General features: G+C 44.5%; 1 protein-coding gene and 1 pseudogene across 3 annotated transcripts in view; one reads left to right on the forward strand and one right to left on the reverse strand.

The window, feature by feature from the left end:
- appl1 (adaptor protein, phosphotyrosine interaction, PH domain and leucine zipper containing 1) overlaps positions 1–12,867 on the reverse strand; it is a 106,845-nt gene that overhangs the window by 56,899 nt on the left and 37,079 nt on the right. For all 3 annotated transcript variants that reach the window (XM_072472441.1, XM_072472440.1, XM_072472442.1), the window contains 3 exons: positions 11,965–12,047; positions 6,957–7,115; positions 3,849–4,037 (listed from right to left, as the gene is read on the reverse strand). In XM_072472441.1, coding sequence (XP_072328542.1) covers positions 3,849–4,037; positions 6,957–7,115; positions 11,965–12,047 — 431 coding nt within the window. The remainder of the gene's footprint in view (positions 1–3,848; positions 4,038–6,956; positions 7,116–11,964; positions 12,048–12,867) is intronic.
- Positions 7,314–7,806, forward strand: LOC140387780 (nuclear cap-binding protein subunit 2-like; annotated as a pseudogene).

A 12,867-nucleotide genomic window follows, 5' to 3' on the forward strand; every position in this document is an offset into this window, starting at 1 on the left:
AATGCGGATACTTGGGGAGTTTGGGGATTTTTCAGGGTATAAATTGAACATGGGGAAAAGTGAGTTGTTTGTGGTGCATCCAGGGGAGCAGAGTAGAGAAATAGAGGGCCTACCGTTGAGGAAGGTAACAAGGGACTTTCGTTACCTGGGGATCCAGATAGCTAAGAATTGGGGCACATTGCATAGGTTAAATTTAACGCGGTTGGTGGAACAGATGGAGGAGGATTTCAAGAGATGGGATATGGTATCCCTGTCAATGGCAGGGAGGGTGCAGGCGGTTAAGATGGTGGTCCTCCCGAGATTCCTCTTTGTGTTTCAGTGCCTCCCGGTGGTGATCACAAAGGCTTTTTTTAAAAGGATTGAAAAGAGCATCATGGGTTTTGTGTGGGCCGGGAAGACCCCGAGAGTGAGGAAGGGATTCTTACAGCGTAGCAGGGATAGGGGGGGGGCTGGCACTACCGAGCCTAAGTGAGTATTATTGGGCCGCTAATATTTCAATGGTGAGTAAGTGGATGGGAGAGGAGGAGGGAGCGGCGTGGAAGAGATTAGAGAGGGCGTCCTGTAGGGGGACTAGCCTACAGGCTATGGTGACAGCCCCATTGCCGTTCTCACCGAGGAACTACACCACAAGCCCGGTGGTGGTGGCTACACTGAAGATTTGGGGACAGTGGAGACGGCATAGGGGAAAGACTGGAGCCTTGGGGGGGTCCCCGATAAGAAACAACCATAGGTTTGCCCCGGGGGGAATGGATGGGGGATATGGAATGTGGCAAAGAGCAGGAATAACGCAACTGAAAGATCTGTTTGTGGATGGGAAGTTCGCGAGTCTGGGAGCGCTGACCGAGAAATATGGGTTGCCCCAAGGGAATGCATTCAGGTATATGCAACTGAGGGCTTTTGCGAGGCAACAGGTGAGGGAATTCCCGCAGCTCCCGACACAAGAGGTGCAGGACAGAGTGATCTCAAAGACATGGGTGGGGGATGGTAAGGTGTCAGATATATATAGGGAAATGAGGGACGAAGGGGAGACTATGGTAGATGAACTAAAAGGGAAATGGGAAGAAGAGCTGGGGGAGGAGATCGATGAGGGGCTGTGGGCAGATGCCCTAAGCAAGGTAAACTCGTCGTCCTCGTGTGCCAGGCTAAGCCTGATTCAGTTTAAGGTATTACACAGGGCACATATGACTGGAGCACGGCTCAGTAAATTTTTTGGGGTGGAGGATAGGTGTGCGAGGTGCTCGAGAAGCCCAGCGAATCATACCCATATGTTTTGGTCATGCCCGGCACTACAGGGGTTTTGGATGGGGGTGACAAAGGTGCTTTCAAAAGTAGTAGGAGTCCGGGTCGAACCAAGCTGGGGGTTGGCTATATTTGGGGTTGCACAAGAGCCGGGAGTGCAGGAGGCGAGAGAGGCCGATGTTTTGGCCTTTGCGTCCCTAGTAGCCCGGCGCAGGATATTGCTAATGTGGAAAGAAGCCAAGCCCCCGGGGGTGGAGACCTGGATAAATGACATGGCGGGGTTTATAAAGCTAGAGCGGATTAAGTTCGTCCTAAGGGGGTCGGCTCAAGGGTTCACCAGGCGGTGGCAACCGTTCGTCGAATACCTCGCAGAAAGATAGACGGAATAGGAAAAAGAAGGCAGCAGCAGCAGCCCAGGAGCGGGGGGGACGACCAGAAGGACTCTCAGGGTTGTTAATATATACTGTATAGTATGTATAGGTCGTTGCTACAGATAATTATATATTGGACTGTTAAATTATATTTTTGGAGAGTGTTACTTGTGACAAGGCAGTTGCCAATTAGGGCTAGTTTTCATTTTTGTTATTTATTATTTATTCATTTTTTGTTTATAAAATAGGTCATTGTTATTTGTGTTGTTATAATATTGTGTAAAGGATGCACAATGTACTGTGTTGGTTGACCAAAAATTTTCAATAAAATATTTAATTTAAAAAAAAAAATTTTGTTTCTCTCCCCACAGGTGCTGCCAGTCCTAATGCATTTTCTGTTTTATTTCAGATTTCTAGCATCCATATTATCTTGCTCTTATAAAGGAAGGACGGTATGCTTCAGTTATATAGGGCATTGGTGAGACCGCATCTCGAATATGTGCAGTGATGGTCTCCTTATTTAAGGAAGGATGTAAATGCATTGGAGGCGGTTCAGAGATTTACTGGATTGATACCTGGAATGAGCGGGTTGGCTTATGAGGATAGTTTGGACAGACTGGGCTTGTTTCCACTAGAGTTTGGAAGAATATGGGGTGACTTGATTGAAGTACATATGATCCCGAATGGTGGACGTGGAAAGGACGTTTCCTCTTGTGGGTGAGTCCAGAACTAGGGGGCAGTGTTTTAAAATTAGGGCAGAAATTAGGAGAATTGCTTTCTCTCAGATGGTTGTACGACTTTGGAACTTTCTACCCCAGAAGGTGGTGGAGGTGGGATCACGGAATATTTTTAAAATAAATTTAGAGTACCCAATTCATTTTTTCCAATTAAGGGGCAATTTAGCGTGGTCAATCCACCTAACCTGCACATCTTTGGCTTGTAGGGGCGAAACCTACGCAAACACGGAGAGAATGTGCAAACGCCACACGGACAGTGACCCAGAGCCGGGATCGAATCTCGGACCTCGGCACCGTGAGGCAGCAGTGCTAACTACTGCGCCACCATGCTGCCCTGGGATCACTGAATATTTTTGAGGTAGATATATTCTTGTTAGGCAAGGAAATCAAATATTGTAGGTAGATGGAAATGTGGAACCCAAAACAAACAGATCAGCCATGATCTTAATGAATGGTGGAGCAGCCTCGAGGGGCCAAATGGCCTACTTCTACTCCTATTTCATAGATCTATGAAGGAAGCAGGCCAAGTAGATACGGTGGTCCAGAAAGCACACAGGACACTTTACTGGCCGAGCCCAAGAATAGGGAGGTTATGCTGGAATTGTATAAACCCTAGTCAGACTACAGCCAGAGTACAGCAAACAGTCCTGGCCACTGCTTAACAGAAAGCATATCCTCATACTAGAGGTGCAAGAGAAGAGTTATGAGGGTGTTGACAGGAATGGAAAATTTTAGCAACGTTGAAATATTGGACAGGCTAGGTTTATTTTCTTTGAGACATGTGGGGTCATTCAGCGCTAACTAAAAAAGACCTTTCCAGTCTAATCTACCTTCCTTATTTTGGTATATAGCCTTGTAGATTATTGAACCTCAAGTGCATTTCCAGTGTTTTTGAAATCTAAAGAAGCCTTCTGCCTTTACCATCCTTTCAGGCTGTACGTTCCAGGCCCATCCATCCTGCAGGTAAAATAATTGCTCAACTTCCCAGTAATTCTTCAACTAATTACTTTACACCTATGCCCCTGTATTGTATCCAATTCATTCCCCTTATCTAGCATGTCTGATACCTCCTCAAAGAATTCTGTGCAGTCTGCCAAGCACAAATGTCCCCATGATGGTTTTTACCATTTCCTAATGATAATTTCTTACTTAATAAAATAGTTATAAAAATCCCCAATCACTGCTGTTAAGCTAACCAACCTAGAATTAACTTGAATTACTATTTCCCTTTTTGAAAGATGGGTACTAAGTGGCCACTCGCCAGACAACCAGCACACGTTCACACCTCAAATATAATTGCTAGAGTCTCTGCAATTTTTTCCCTTGCCTCCCTCAGGATCCTCTTATGTAACATGTCAGCCCCCAAGGTTTCCCATCCTTTCGCTTAACTAATGTATTTACCATTTTCCAAAACATGAACAGCATCTGCAAGATGCAGGACAATACATTGTTTGAAGTTATGCAATGAATTAAGCTTATCGCCGATTTGGACAATACTTACTTCTTCCCATCAAAGGCAGTGATTTGAAAGCAGTATCTTCGGTCCTCACAATCCACAGCCATAACTGTACAGTTGTCCAAATCCATGACAAGACCTCCTGCAACATCCCCTCGAGCTTGCCGCATCAGGTTCCCACCCTGGGTAAAGTAATAATGTCTTTCCCAGGTAGATGATACTAATCTTGTTTTACTGGAACCCAATTAAGACAGATTATTAAAAACAGAACTGTGCACTGCCTTGTATTTTTCTAACAGTTATTGGCCCTACCACAGATTAGTTTGCAACCGACTTCATGATGGTCATTTCTGGAACTACAGGTTTCAGTGGATCACAGTCGATGCACATTTAATTGTTTCCATGGCTATTTTGGGAAAACAAAAACATTCTAATTGAATGAAAGCTAATAGAAATGCTGCTTGAAACACCTTAATGCACTGAATTAGATACAGCAGTGCATTTATCACATATAAACAGGAAACTCTGACAGAATGTGAAAGGATACAAACAAATATCTGTGAGAGAGGCTAGAAAAAGCATGGGCTTTTTCAGGAGTGAGAGGAGAAAAGTGGATGTAAGTCTCAATCAACCAAACAATCAAGTAAATAATAGTCTTGGTCGAAGGTTAAGAGAAGGTCTTCCATTTGGGTTTGTATGATACAGTGTATTAACATACTGCCTCCTTTGTATCAATGGAACCTAGGTTTGGATTCAATGCAAAGAATGACAGGCTCCTTTCTCGAGAGCCTGTAACGGTCAACATGAGCTGAAACTAAGCTCCTACAACTCTGTACTCAATGGGCTTATATTTTGGCAATCTTTTGCACCCTCAATCAAATAGACTGGCTGATAGAAATAGAAAGAATCACATTCAAACAGTAAAGAACACTCTAGAATCATAGAATCCCTACAGTGCAGAAGGAAGCCATTCGGCCCATCTGCACCGACCCTCCAAAAGAGCACCCTACCTAGGCCTACACCAGTACCCTATCCCCGTAACCCCATCCAGCCTTTTGGACACTCAGGGACAAATTAGCATGGCCAATCCACCTAATCTGCATATCTTTGGGCTGTGGGAGGAAATCGGAATACCCGGAGGAAACCCACGCAGACATGGAGGGAAATGTGCAAAGGCAGTCTACTGAGTGGAGACACATTATTGAAGCAAAGTAGATGAAGCTTTAACTTATCTTGCTGTGCTGTAAATGACCTAGAAATGCTTGATGCAGATAATTGGAAAACACAAACTGAGTTATATTCCTCAGCACCAAGCAACCAGCAGAGAACTGATTACAACATTGCAACTCAATGATTGTATCCACCCACTGGAGTGAGAAATAAGGCTATAGAAAAATGTCTTCTGGATCTCAACTTTAAAATAACAGAACGGTATAATAGTTCAGAAAGAATTAAGGAACATGCAGGAGAAATGTACAAGATCAGAGACACTAAGAGTGGCCTCGCAAGGGAGACTGGATGCAGTGCAAGTTAAAATGGAAAGAAATTTAGGCAAAACCTTTGGAAGTTAGAATTCTGGTAAATACAGTCCATGCTTTCATACTTTCCACATGATGTGCAATAATAGTAGAGGAAGATTGCTATTCATTATATAATTGAAAAACTACCGAGAAACACAATGTCACATTCCAATGTAGCACCACAAGCAAATTGTTACCACAGGAGAACCAAGAGGTCCTACAAGAAATAGTTATCATCATTTATGGCAAGTTGGCAAATAAGGCTGAAAAGAAACAGGTGAGGGTTGTATCAACTAATGAGGACTTGCTGTTTAAAGTAAACCAATCTTACTTGAAAATATTAGAATAACCAACTGAGAAACTGCAATTTCTATGCTATTATTTAAAAAGGACAATAGTTGAAGTTAAAAATGAGACAGATTGAAAAATAAATACAAACTGATCTCAGAAATCAATTGAAAATGGATAAAATAGTTTTGGGGGGTGGCATGTGGCGCAGTGGTTAGCACTGGGATGCGACGCCGAGGACCTGGGTTTGAATCCTAGCCCTGGGTCACTGTCCATGTAGAGCTTGCACATTTTCACCATGTCTGCGTGGGTTTCATCCCCACAACCCAAAGAGGTGCAGGTTAGGTGGATTTGGCCATGCTAAATTGCCCCTTTATTGGAAAAAAATAATTGGATACTTTAGATTTAAAAAAAAATATTTTTGGTATTCTCATTACAGTTGAGGGTTTGTACAAAATAATCAAGACCATCACATATACCAACGGATATAATGGGCAGCATGGTGACACAGTGGTTAGCACTGCTGCCTCACAGCTCAAGGGATCCGGGTTCAATTCCAGCCTTGAGTCACTGTTTGTGTGGAGTTTGTACATTCTCCCAATGTCTGCTCGGGTTTCCTCCTGGTGCTCCTGTTTCCTCCCACATTCCAAAGATTTGCAGGTTAGGTGGACTGGCCATGCTAAATTGCTCCTTCGTGTCCAGAAGTATTGGGTTACGGGGATACCAAAGGTGTGGATTATGGGCCTATGTAGTGTTCTTTCAAGAGGGTTGGTGCAGGTTAAATGGGCCCTATGGCCTCCTTCTGCACTGTAGTGATTCTATGATTCTGCTTAATGATCGACCAGAAAAATCAGATCGACTGATTGTGGTTAAAAGGATCAACCAATTCAGGCTATAACAGGTTGTAAGGAAAATCAACAATTGCTTTACCCAAGAAAAAATAGAGCATGTGGGAATATCTGGCCAAGAAAAGGGCCTGAACTATTGGGGAATATAGGTAGTCGATTGAACATATATGGAAAATAGCATGCAAGTTAAATTAGACTAAATTAGACTAGAAGGCTTACGTTTAAAAAAGCACTGGCACAGACTCGTAAACAATGACTTGTTTCCATGTTGCTTTATGGTTTCAAGTGATTCTCTGTCTGGCCAAAGCTCTGCTTCCTGGATGTGTCAGTGTCTACTGTTTGTTTGAAGTGAAATCAGCTTTGAGCAACTTCATAATCATGACACGCACATGGTTTGTGTCAGTAACGTCACATAATGGACACACATATATATAAAATAGCGTCACAAATTGCAACTGTTAATTCTTGAGAATCTAAGAATAATGTTTGACACTTACTGCCTTGTATTCATATAACCAGTTTTTCTAGTTAGATTTCTATTGATGATGAATATTTTGGTGTCTGGATCAGGGAGGTACAATGAATCACTGGCTACTTCCAGGTCCTGAATGGTCTGGTGCATGGCTTCCAGTTCACTCTCCATTTCCCTTCGGACACTAGAACAGGGACAAACAGACTGATTTTATTGTTTTACAAATATTTTAACCATAAATATTTTAAAGGGTGAAGACTGTATCTAACACCATTCACTAAAAATATCTATGTACAATAATCCATACTACTTATAGTAGTTCTAATTTGTATTACAATCAAGATCACTATGCAAATCAAACTTTGTTTTGGATTGATAAATAATACGTAATAATACATCTGTGGTGCTGAACGCCCTCACAGTGACTCTCACGTGGAGCTGAGCTAATATCGAGACCAGCACTATCGGGAAGCCAACATGAGCAGGACAAATTATTAACATAACAGCTGCACCCTCTATGTTGGGAATCTGTCGTTTTACACTACCAAGTGACAGATCTATGAACTATTCTCAAAAAGTGATGTTAAGCGAATCATCATAGGTTTGGGCAAAATCAAGAAAACTTCATGTGGATTCTGTCTGATGGAATATTACACCGTAGTGCCAAGAGATTTATCAAGAGAACACACTCAGATGATCGAATCATCAGTTCAGATTGGGATACTGACTTCAAAGGCGGCAGACAGTTTGGGCGAGGGAAATCTGGTAGTCAGATATAGGACAGATTCAGATATAGGACAGATTATGCGCTGGCAGAGGTGGTTTCGGAAAACTTCCAGATGCAGAGAGTCCCAGAACCAAGACAGAAATTCTAGACTTTCACAGGACATTTGAGATAATGAAGCTAGAATCTTTGTAGAAACCTGGAATTGAAGAATACAGCTGACATGTTAATGCCTATAGCTTTGTGCTGTTCATTCTTTCATCGGCCCAAATAACTCTTTACAACAGTTTCAAAAAAGAAGCGTCCAGTTTCTGAGGTGTAATCATTGGGCGCGATCCAATGGTCACCCTGCACCCGAAAAGCAGCTCGCTGGGGTGCAGTGTGGCCAATAAAAACTGGGAGACCCCAAGCCCGGGATCTACCCTGCTTGCATCGCATTGCGAGATCTAACCCGATCTCACAAGACGTTGCGATGTAAATTCTTCCCATTGTGGGCAGGATCAATTTTTAGCAAATCTGCATATTACAGCAAAACAGCTAGCCTCACTCTAATATGCTGTTTCCTGAGGTACCCGAGGTGTTGGGATCTACCCACTTCGCATTGGAGACCTCAGGCAGGCGCCTTTCAGTACTGGTCTCCACAAGAGGGCCCAGACAGAACGGCACTTGTCGGGGTCTCCCAGGAGATCAGAGGCCCCCCAAGTGCAGGGTGCTACCCGGACACTGCTGGTGCCAACTGGACATTGCCAGCCTAGCACCCTGGCAATGCCACCTGGGTTCCTACTTTTGGTTCCTTCTGAAGCTGTAATTTTTATTACTCCTAATAAAAATGGAATAAAAACCTGAAAAAAAGACAATGCTGGCCGCGACCAGGTTTTAAATGTGAACGATGCAGTCTTCCTGCCAGAAGCGACGGCAGAGAGCAGGACACGTGCCCGGCATATACACTGATGTCACCAGCACTGTACATCCAGGCTTTAGTGTGAAATCACGGAAGAGACATTCCTCCATTTTGTAACTGCCAGCAAGCAAAGCAACAGGACTGTGAAGAACGGAAGATTGTGGGAGATGCCGTTTTAAGGTGGTGAGGAGGAACTTTCAGTACTTGGGCATTCAGATGGTGCAGGGGTGGGAGCAGCTGCAAAGTTGAATTTGGTTCGCTTGGTAGAGCAGAAAGAGGACTTTCATCTCCCGTTATCATTGGCAGGAAGGGTTCAAACGGTGAAGATGATGGTCCTCCCGAGGTTCTTGTTTGTGTTAAAGAGTCTCCCGATTTCAGGATTTGTGTGGACGGGTAAAACCCCGCGGGTAAAGAAGGTGTGCTGGAGCCTCTGCCATTCTCGTTGGCCAGATACTCCACAAGCCCAGCAGTGGTGGCGGCCCTCAGGGTGTGGGGCAGTGGCAGCAGCACCTGGGTCTGAAGGGGTCGTCTGTATCTGGCAAACAGCGGTTTGTTCTGGAGAGGCTTGATGGGACGTTTCAGGGATGCAGTGGGCGGGGATCGAGCGGTTTGGGGATTTGTTCATCGACGGCGGCTTTACATGTTTGGAAGAGTTAGAGGAGGAATTTGAGCTACCCAGCAGGAATGGGTTCCGGTATTTGCAGGTGAGGGACTCTGAGCGAAGGCAAGTGTCGATCTTTCCGCACCTGCCGCCCCAGGGACGAAAAGACAAGGTGGTGTCAAGAACAGGGGAGGAGAGGGGAAGGTGTCGGAAATTTATAAGGAGCTGACGGACTGGGAGGGAGCCCCAATAGGGGAGGTGAAACTAAGTGGGAAGAGTTGGGTAGTGAGTTGGAGGCTGGGCTGTAGGAGGATGCCCCGAGGAGAGTTAATGCATCCTCGTTGTGCGCGTAGGCTTAACCTTATTCAGTTTAAGGTGGTCCACAAGGCACATTAGACTGTGGCCCGGATGAGCAGGTTTTTTGAAGTGGTGGAGGATAGATGTGGATGGTGCGCAGGTGGGCCCGTGAACCATGTCCACATGTTCTGGGCGTGTCCAAAGCTTGGGGGATTCTGGCAGGGGTTTGTCGACGTTATGTCGGAGGTTGAAGGTGGTCCCGACTCCAGAGGTGGCGATTTTTGGTATGTCAGAAGACCCGGGAGTAGAGGGCAAGAGAGGCCGATGTCTTGGCTTTTGCCTCTCTGGTAGCCCGGAGACGGATCTTGTTAGAACGGAGGGACCCGGCCCCCCAAAGTCATGGGTGTGGGTGAGTGACCTGGCAGGGTTTCTCAGGCTAGAGAAAATAAAGTTTGCCTTGAGGGGCTCGGTGGAAGGATCTGCCCAGAGGTGGCAGCTGTTTATCGACTTCTTTGGGAAAAATTAACCTGATAGCAGTTGGGGGGGGGGGAGGGTGTTAAAAGGGGAGTTGGGCAAGGGCAGGGGGGGGGGGGGGAGGTGGCAGGTCGGCGGGGCATTTTTTTGTTGTGCTGGTAATTTTCAACCATGTTGGCTGGTTTGGGGTTGTGTTTCTGTCTATTGTGTTAACATATAAATGCCTATTTTTTTTTTTGAAAACCTGAAGATTGATCTTTTTGTTATAAGGATGAGAGGGCCAGAGACACAAACAGGCCATAATCTCACAACTGAATCTGCCTGAGAGAGCAGCCCAGGAGAGTCCACGGCAGGACAAAGCATAGAATTTCGTAGAATTTACAGTGCAGAAGGAGGCCATTCAGCCCATCAAGTCTGCACCGTCTCTTGGAAAGACCACCCCACCCAAGGTCAACACCTCCACCCCATCCCCACAACCCGGTAGCCTGACCCAACACTAAGGGCAATTTTGGACACTAAGGGCAATTTATCATGGCCAATCCACCTAACCTGCACATCTTTGGACTGTGGGAGGAAACCGGAGCACACACGGGGAGGATGTGCAGACTCCGCACAGACAGTGACCCAAGCCGGAATCGAACCTGGAACCCTGGAGCTGTGAAGCAGTTGTGCGATCCACAATGCTACCGTGCTAGTGTTAAGCAGTGCTAGTGTGAGCTGTATACAGAGGTTCAGGGCCTCTGGTGAACAGCTTACCAAGAAGAAACTGAAAATAGGAATAAAGCAGTATAAAGATGATTTCTTGAGGTATGGCTTTGTTAACTGTGCCAGTGCAAATGAGGATACAAAGTGTTATATGCAGGGAAGTACTAGCAAACAAAAGTTTAAAACTCTGAAAACGTCAAAGGCATTTGAAGAATAAGCATGGCGAGTTCGAGAACAAACCTCTATTTTTTTCATAGGATGCTGCGAGAACATAAATCAGCAGCTTAGGTTCTTAGCAGAAATATAACATTGAATGTCAAAGCAAGTCACGTCACAAGGACCAAGCAGGCTCGCCTGTTGCATTAAAGGTAAGCGAAGTGGGCAGCACAGTGGTTAGCACTGCTGCCTCACAGCGCTGAGGTCCCAGGTTCGATCCGGGCTCTGGGTCACTGTCCATGTGGGGTTTGCATTCTCCCTGTGTTTGCGTGGATTTCGCCCCCACAACCCAAAGATGTGCAGGGTAGGTGGATTGGCCATGCTAATTTGCCCCTTAATTGGAAAAAATGAATTGGGTACTCTAAATGTATGTAAAAAAAGGTAAGCGAAAATGGTGTGTCGCAAAGGTCGGCTGGCATGGTTCCCAAAGGTCGCTGGATGGTAAAAATGGGTCCCAAGAATAAAGTTTGAAAAACACTGATCTAAATCATGCAATCATCACAAAGGTGTGGATGCAGTTACTTCATCCAGATACAATAAAAAGGGCAAAATCAGTTCCAAAGAGGAGACACATTGGATTTGAAACATTAACTCTATTCCTCTCTCCACAGATGCTGCCAGACCTACTGAGTTTTTCAGCACTTTGTTTTAACTACAATAAAATAAAAATCTTTTATTTTCTTCTTTCACTGCTCCTTGTTAGTGAGTATATGGCTCTAAGGGCGCCAATTGACCCCTGGAATGCACCAAATGACTATTCAATGGGGCTTTTGACAGTCGAGGTAATCATAGTCTATCCCAACCCACAAACAGATCAATGGCAATAATCAAGGAGGAAAGCCAAATCTGTTCCCAAACTCAGCTCACAATCTCAATGCACAAAAAGAGCTTTCTACATTGCTTATTCACTTATTCTCATATTAACAATTTAACCAGCAGGGAGTTCTGCCAATCTAATTTTCTTACTGCAAATACTATAATCCCCTTCTAAGTAACTCAAATAAAAACTTTTATTAGTCAGATGAAAGGGACATAAAAAAATATTAAGATTGATTAAGTTAGAGAGGGAATGTAATTTGTAACCAGAGCAGTTGCAAAGGCCAATTATTACTTACCCTTGTACACTGGCACCAATATTTGTCAAAAATTCTTCCAACTGTTGTGTCACGTGTTCAGAACCCATCTTAAAAAAGTTTATCTGAAATAAACCAATTATTATTAGTAAATCTAATGAAACCCGTCCAGTTGCAGATTTGTATGATCCTATCTTATTGCAGTATTAGGATGTTGAAACAAGAACGTTTTACTGCCCTTTCATCCTCACTCAAATCTATGCTGGACTAATGGAGGAAAGTCTCCTTTTATTGCTAATGTTGGGTTGAACAAAAGAAATCAAGCATCTCTGTTGTATCCAATCCAAAAGCCTTAATCCAGCCATGATTGTTGCAGTGAAATTAGCAATTTGGGTCAATTAACAAGGTGCAGTGATGAGTCTTCGTGAGTCAGCAAATAAGGAATATTGGGTGAAATTCTCCGCCTCGCGATGCCGCAAACGAAAATTGCAATTGGGTGAAGAATCGGGCATCAGGCCAAAATCGAGGTATGCGTCCGGCACCAATTCGGGCACCATGCTCCAATCCCTTGCTGGTGGCAATAACGAGGTTTGCACCTCGCACATCATGCAAAATCGGCATTTGCACTTTTAAAATTTGATTAGCGGGTTGAACACAGTATGCTCCATTCTTCTGCGATGCTTCGCTCCTCTCAGATGGAAGTCTCAGGGGTGTGAATTACTACAAGTATTGACAACCGTGGACTGGGCACCATGACTGTAGAGGGGGAGTGGGAGGCGAAACAAAACCCTCAAAAAATGTTGAAAACTGGGGGATGACTTGGTGCCAAGTCCTTGTACTTGGGGCAACCCCTTAGGATCGGGCTGGCCTGACTCAGACCACTATTGCTGCAGTCTGTCTTTTTTTTTTAAATTTAGAGTACCCAATTATTATTTTCTTCCAATT

Source organism: Scyliorhinus torazame, chromosome 13, assembly GCF_047496885.1.
Source record: "Scyliorhinus torazame isolate Kashiwa2021f chromosome 13, sScyTor2.1, whole genome shotgun sequence".
In the NCBI taxonomy this organism is placed as follows: domain Eukaryota; kingdom Metazoa; phylum Chordata; class Chondrichthyes; order Carcharhiniformes; family Scyliorhinidae; genus Scyliorhinus; species Scyliorhinus torazame.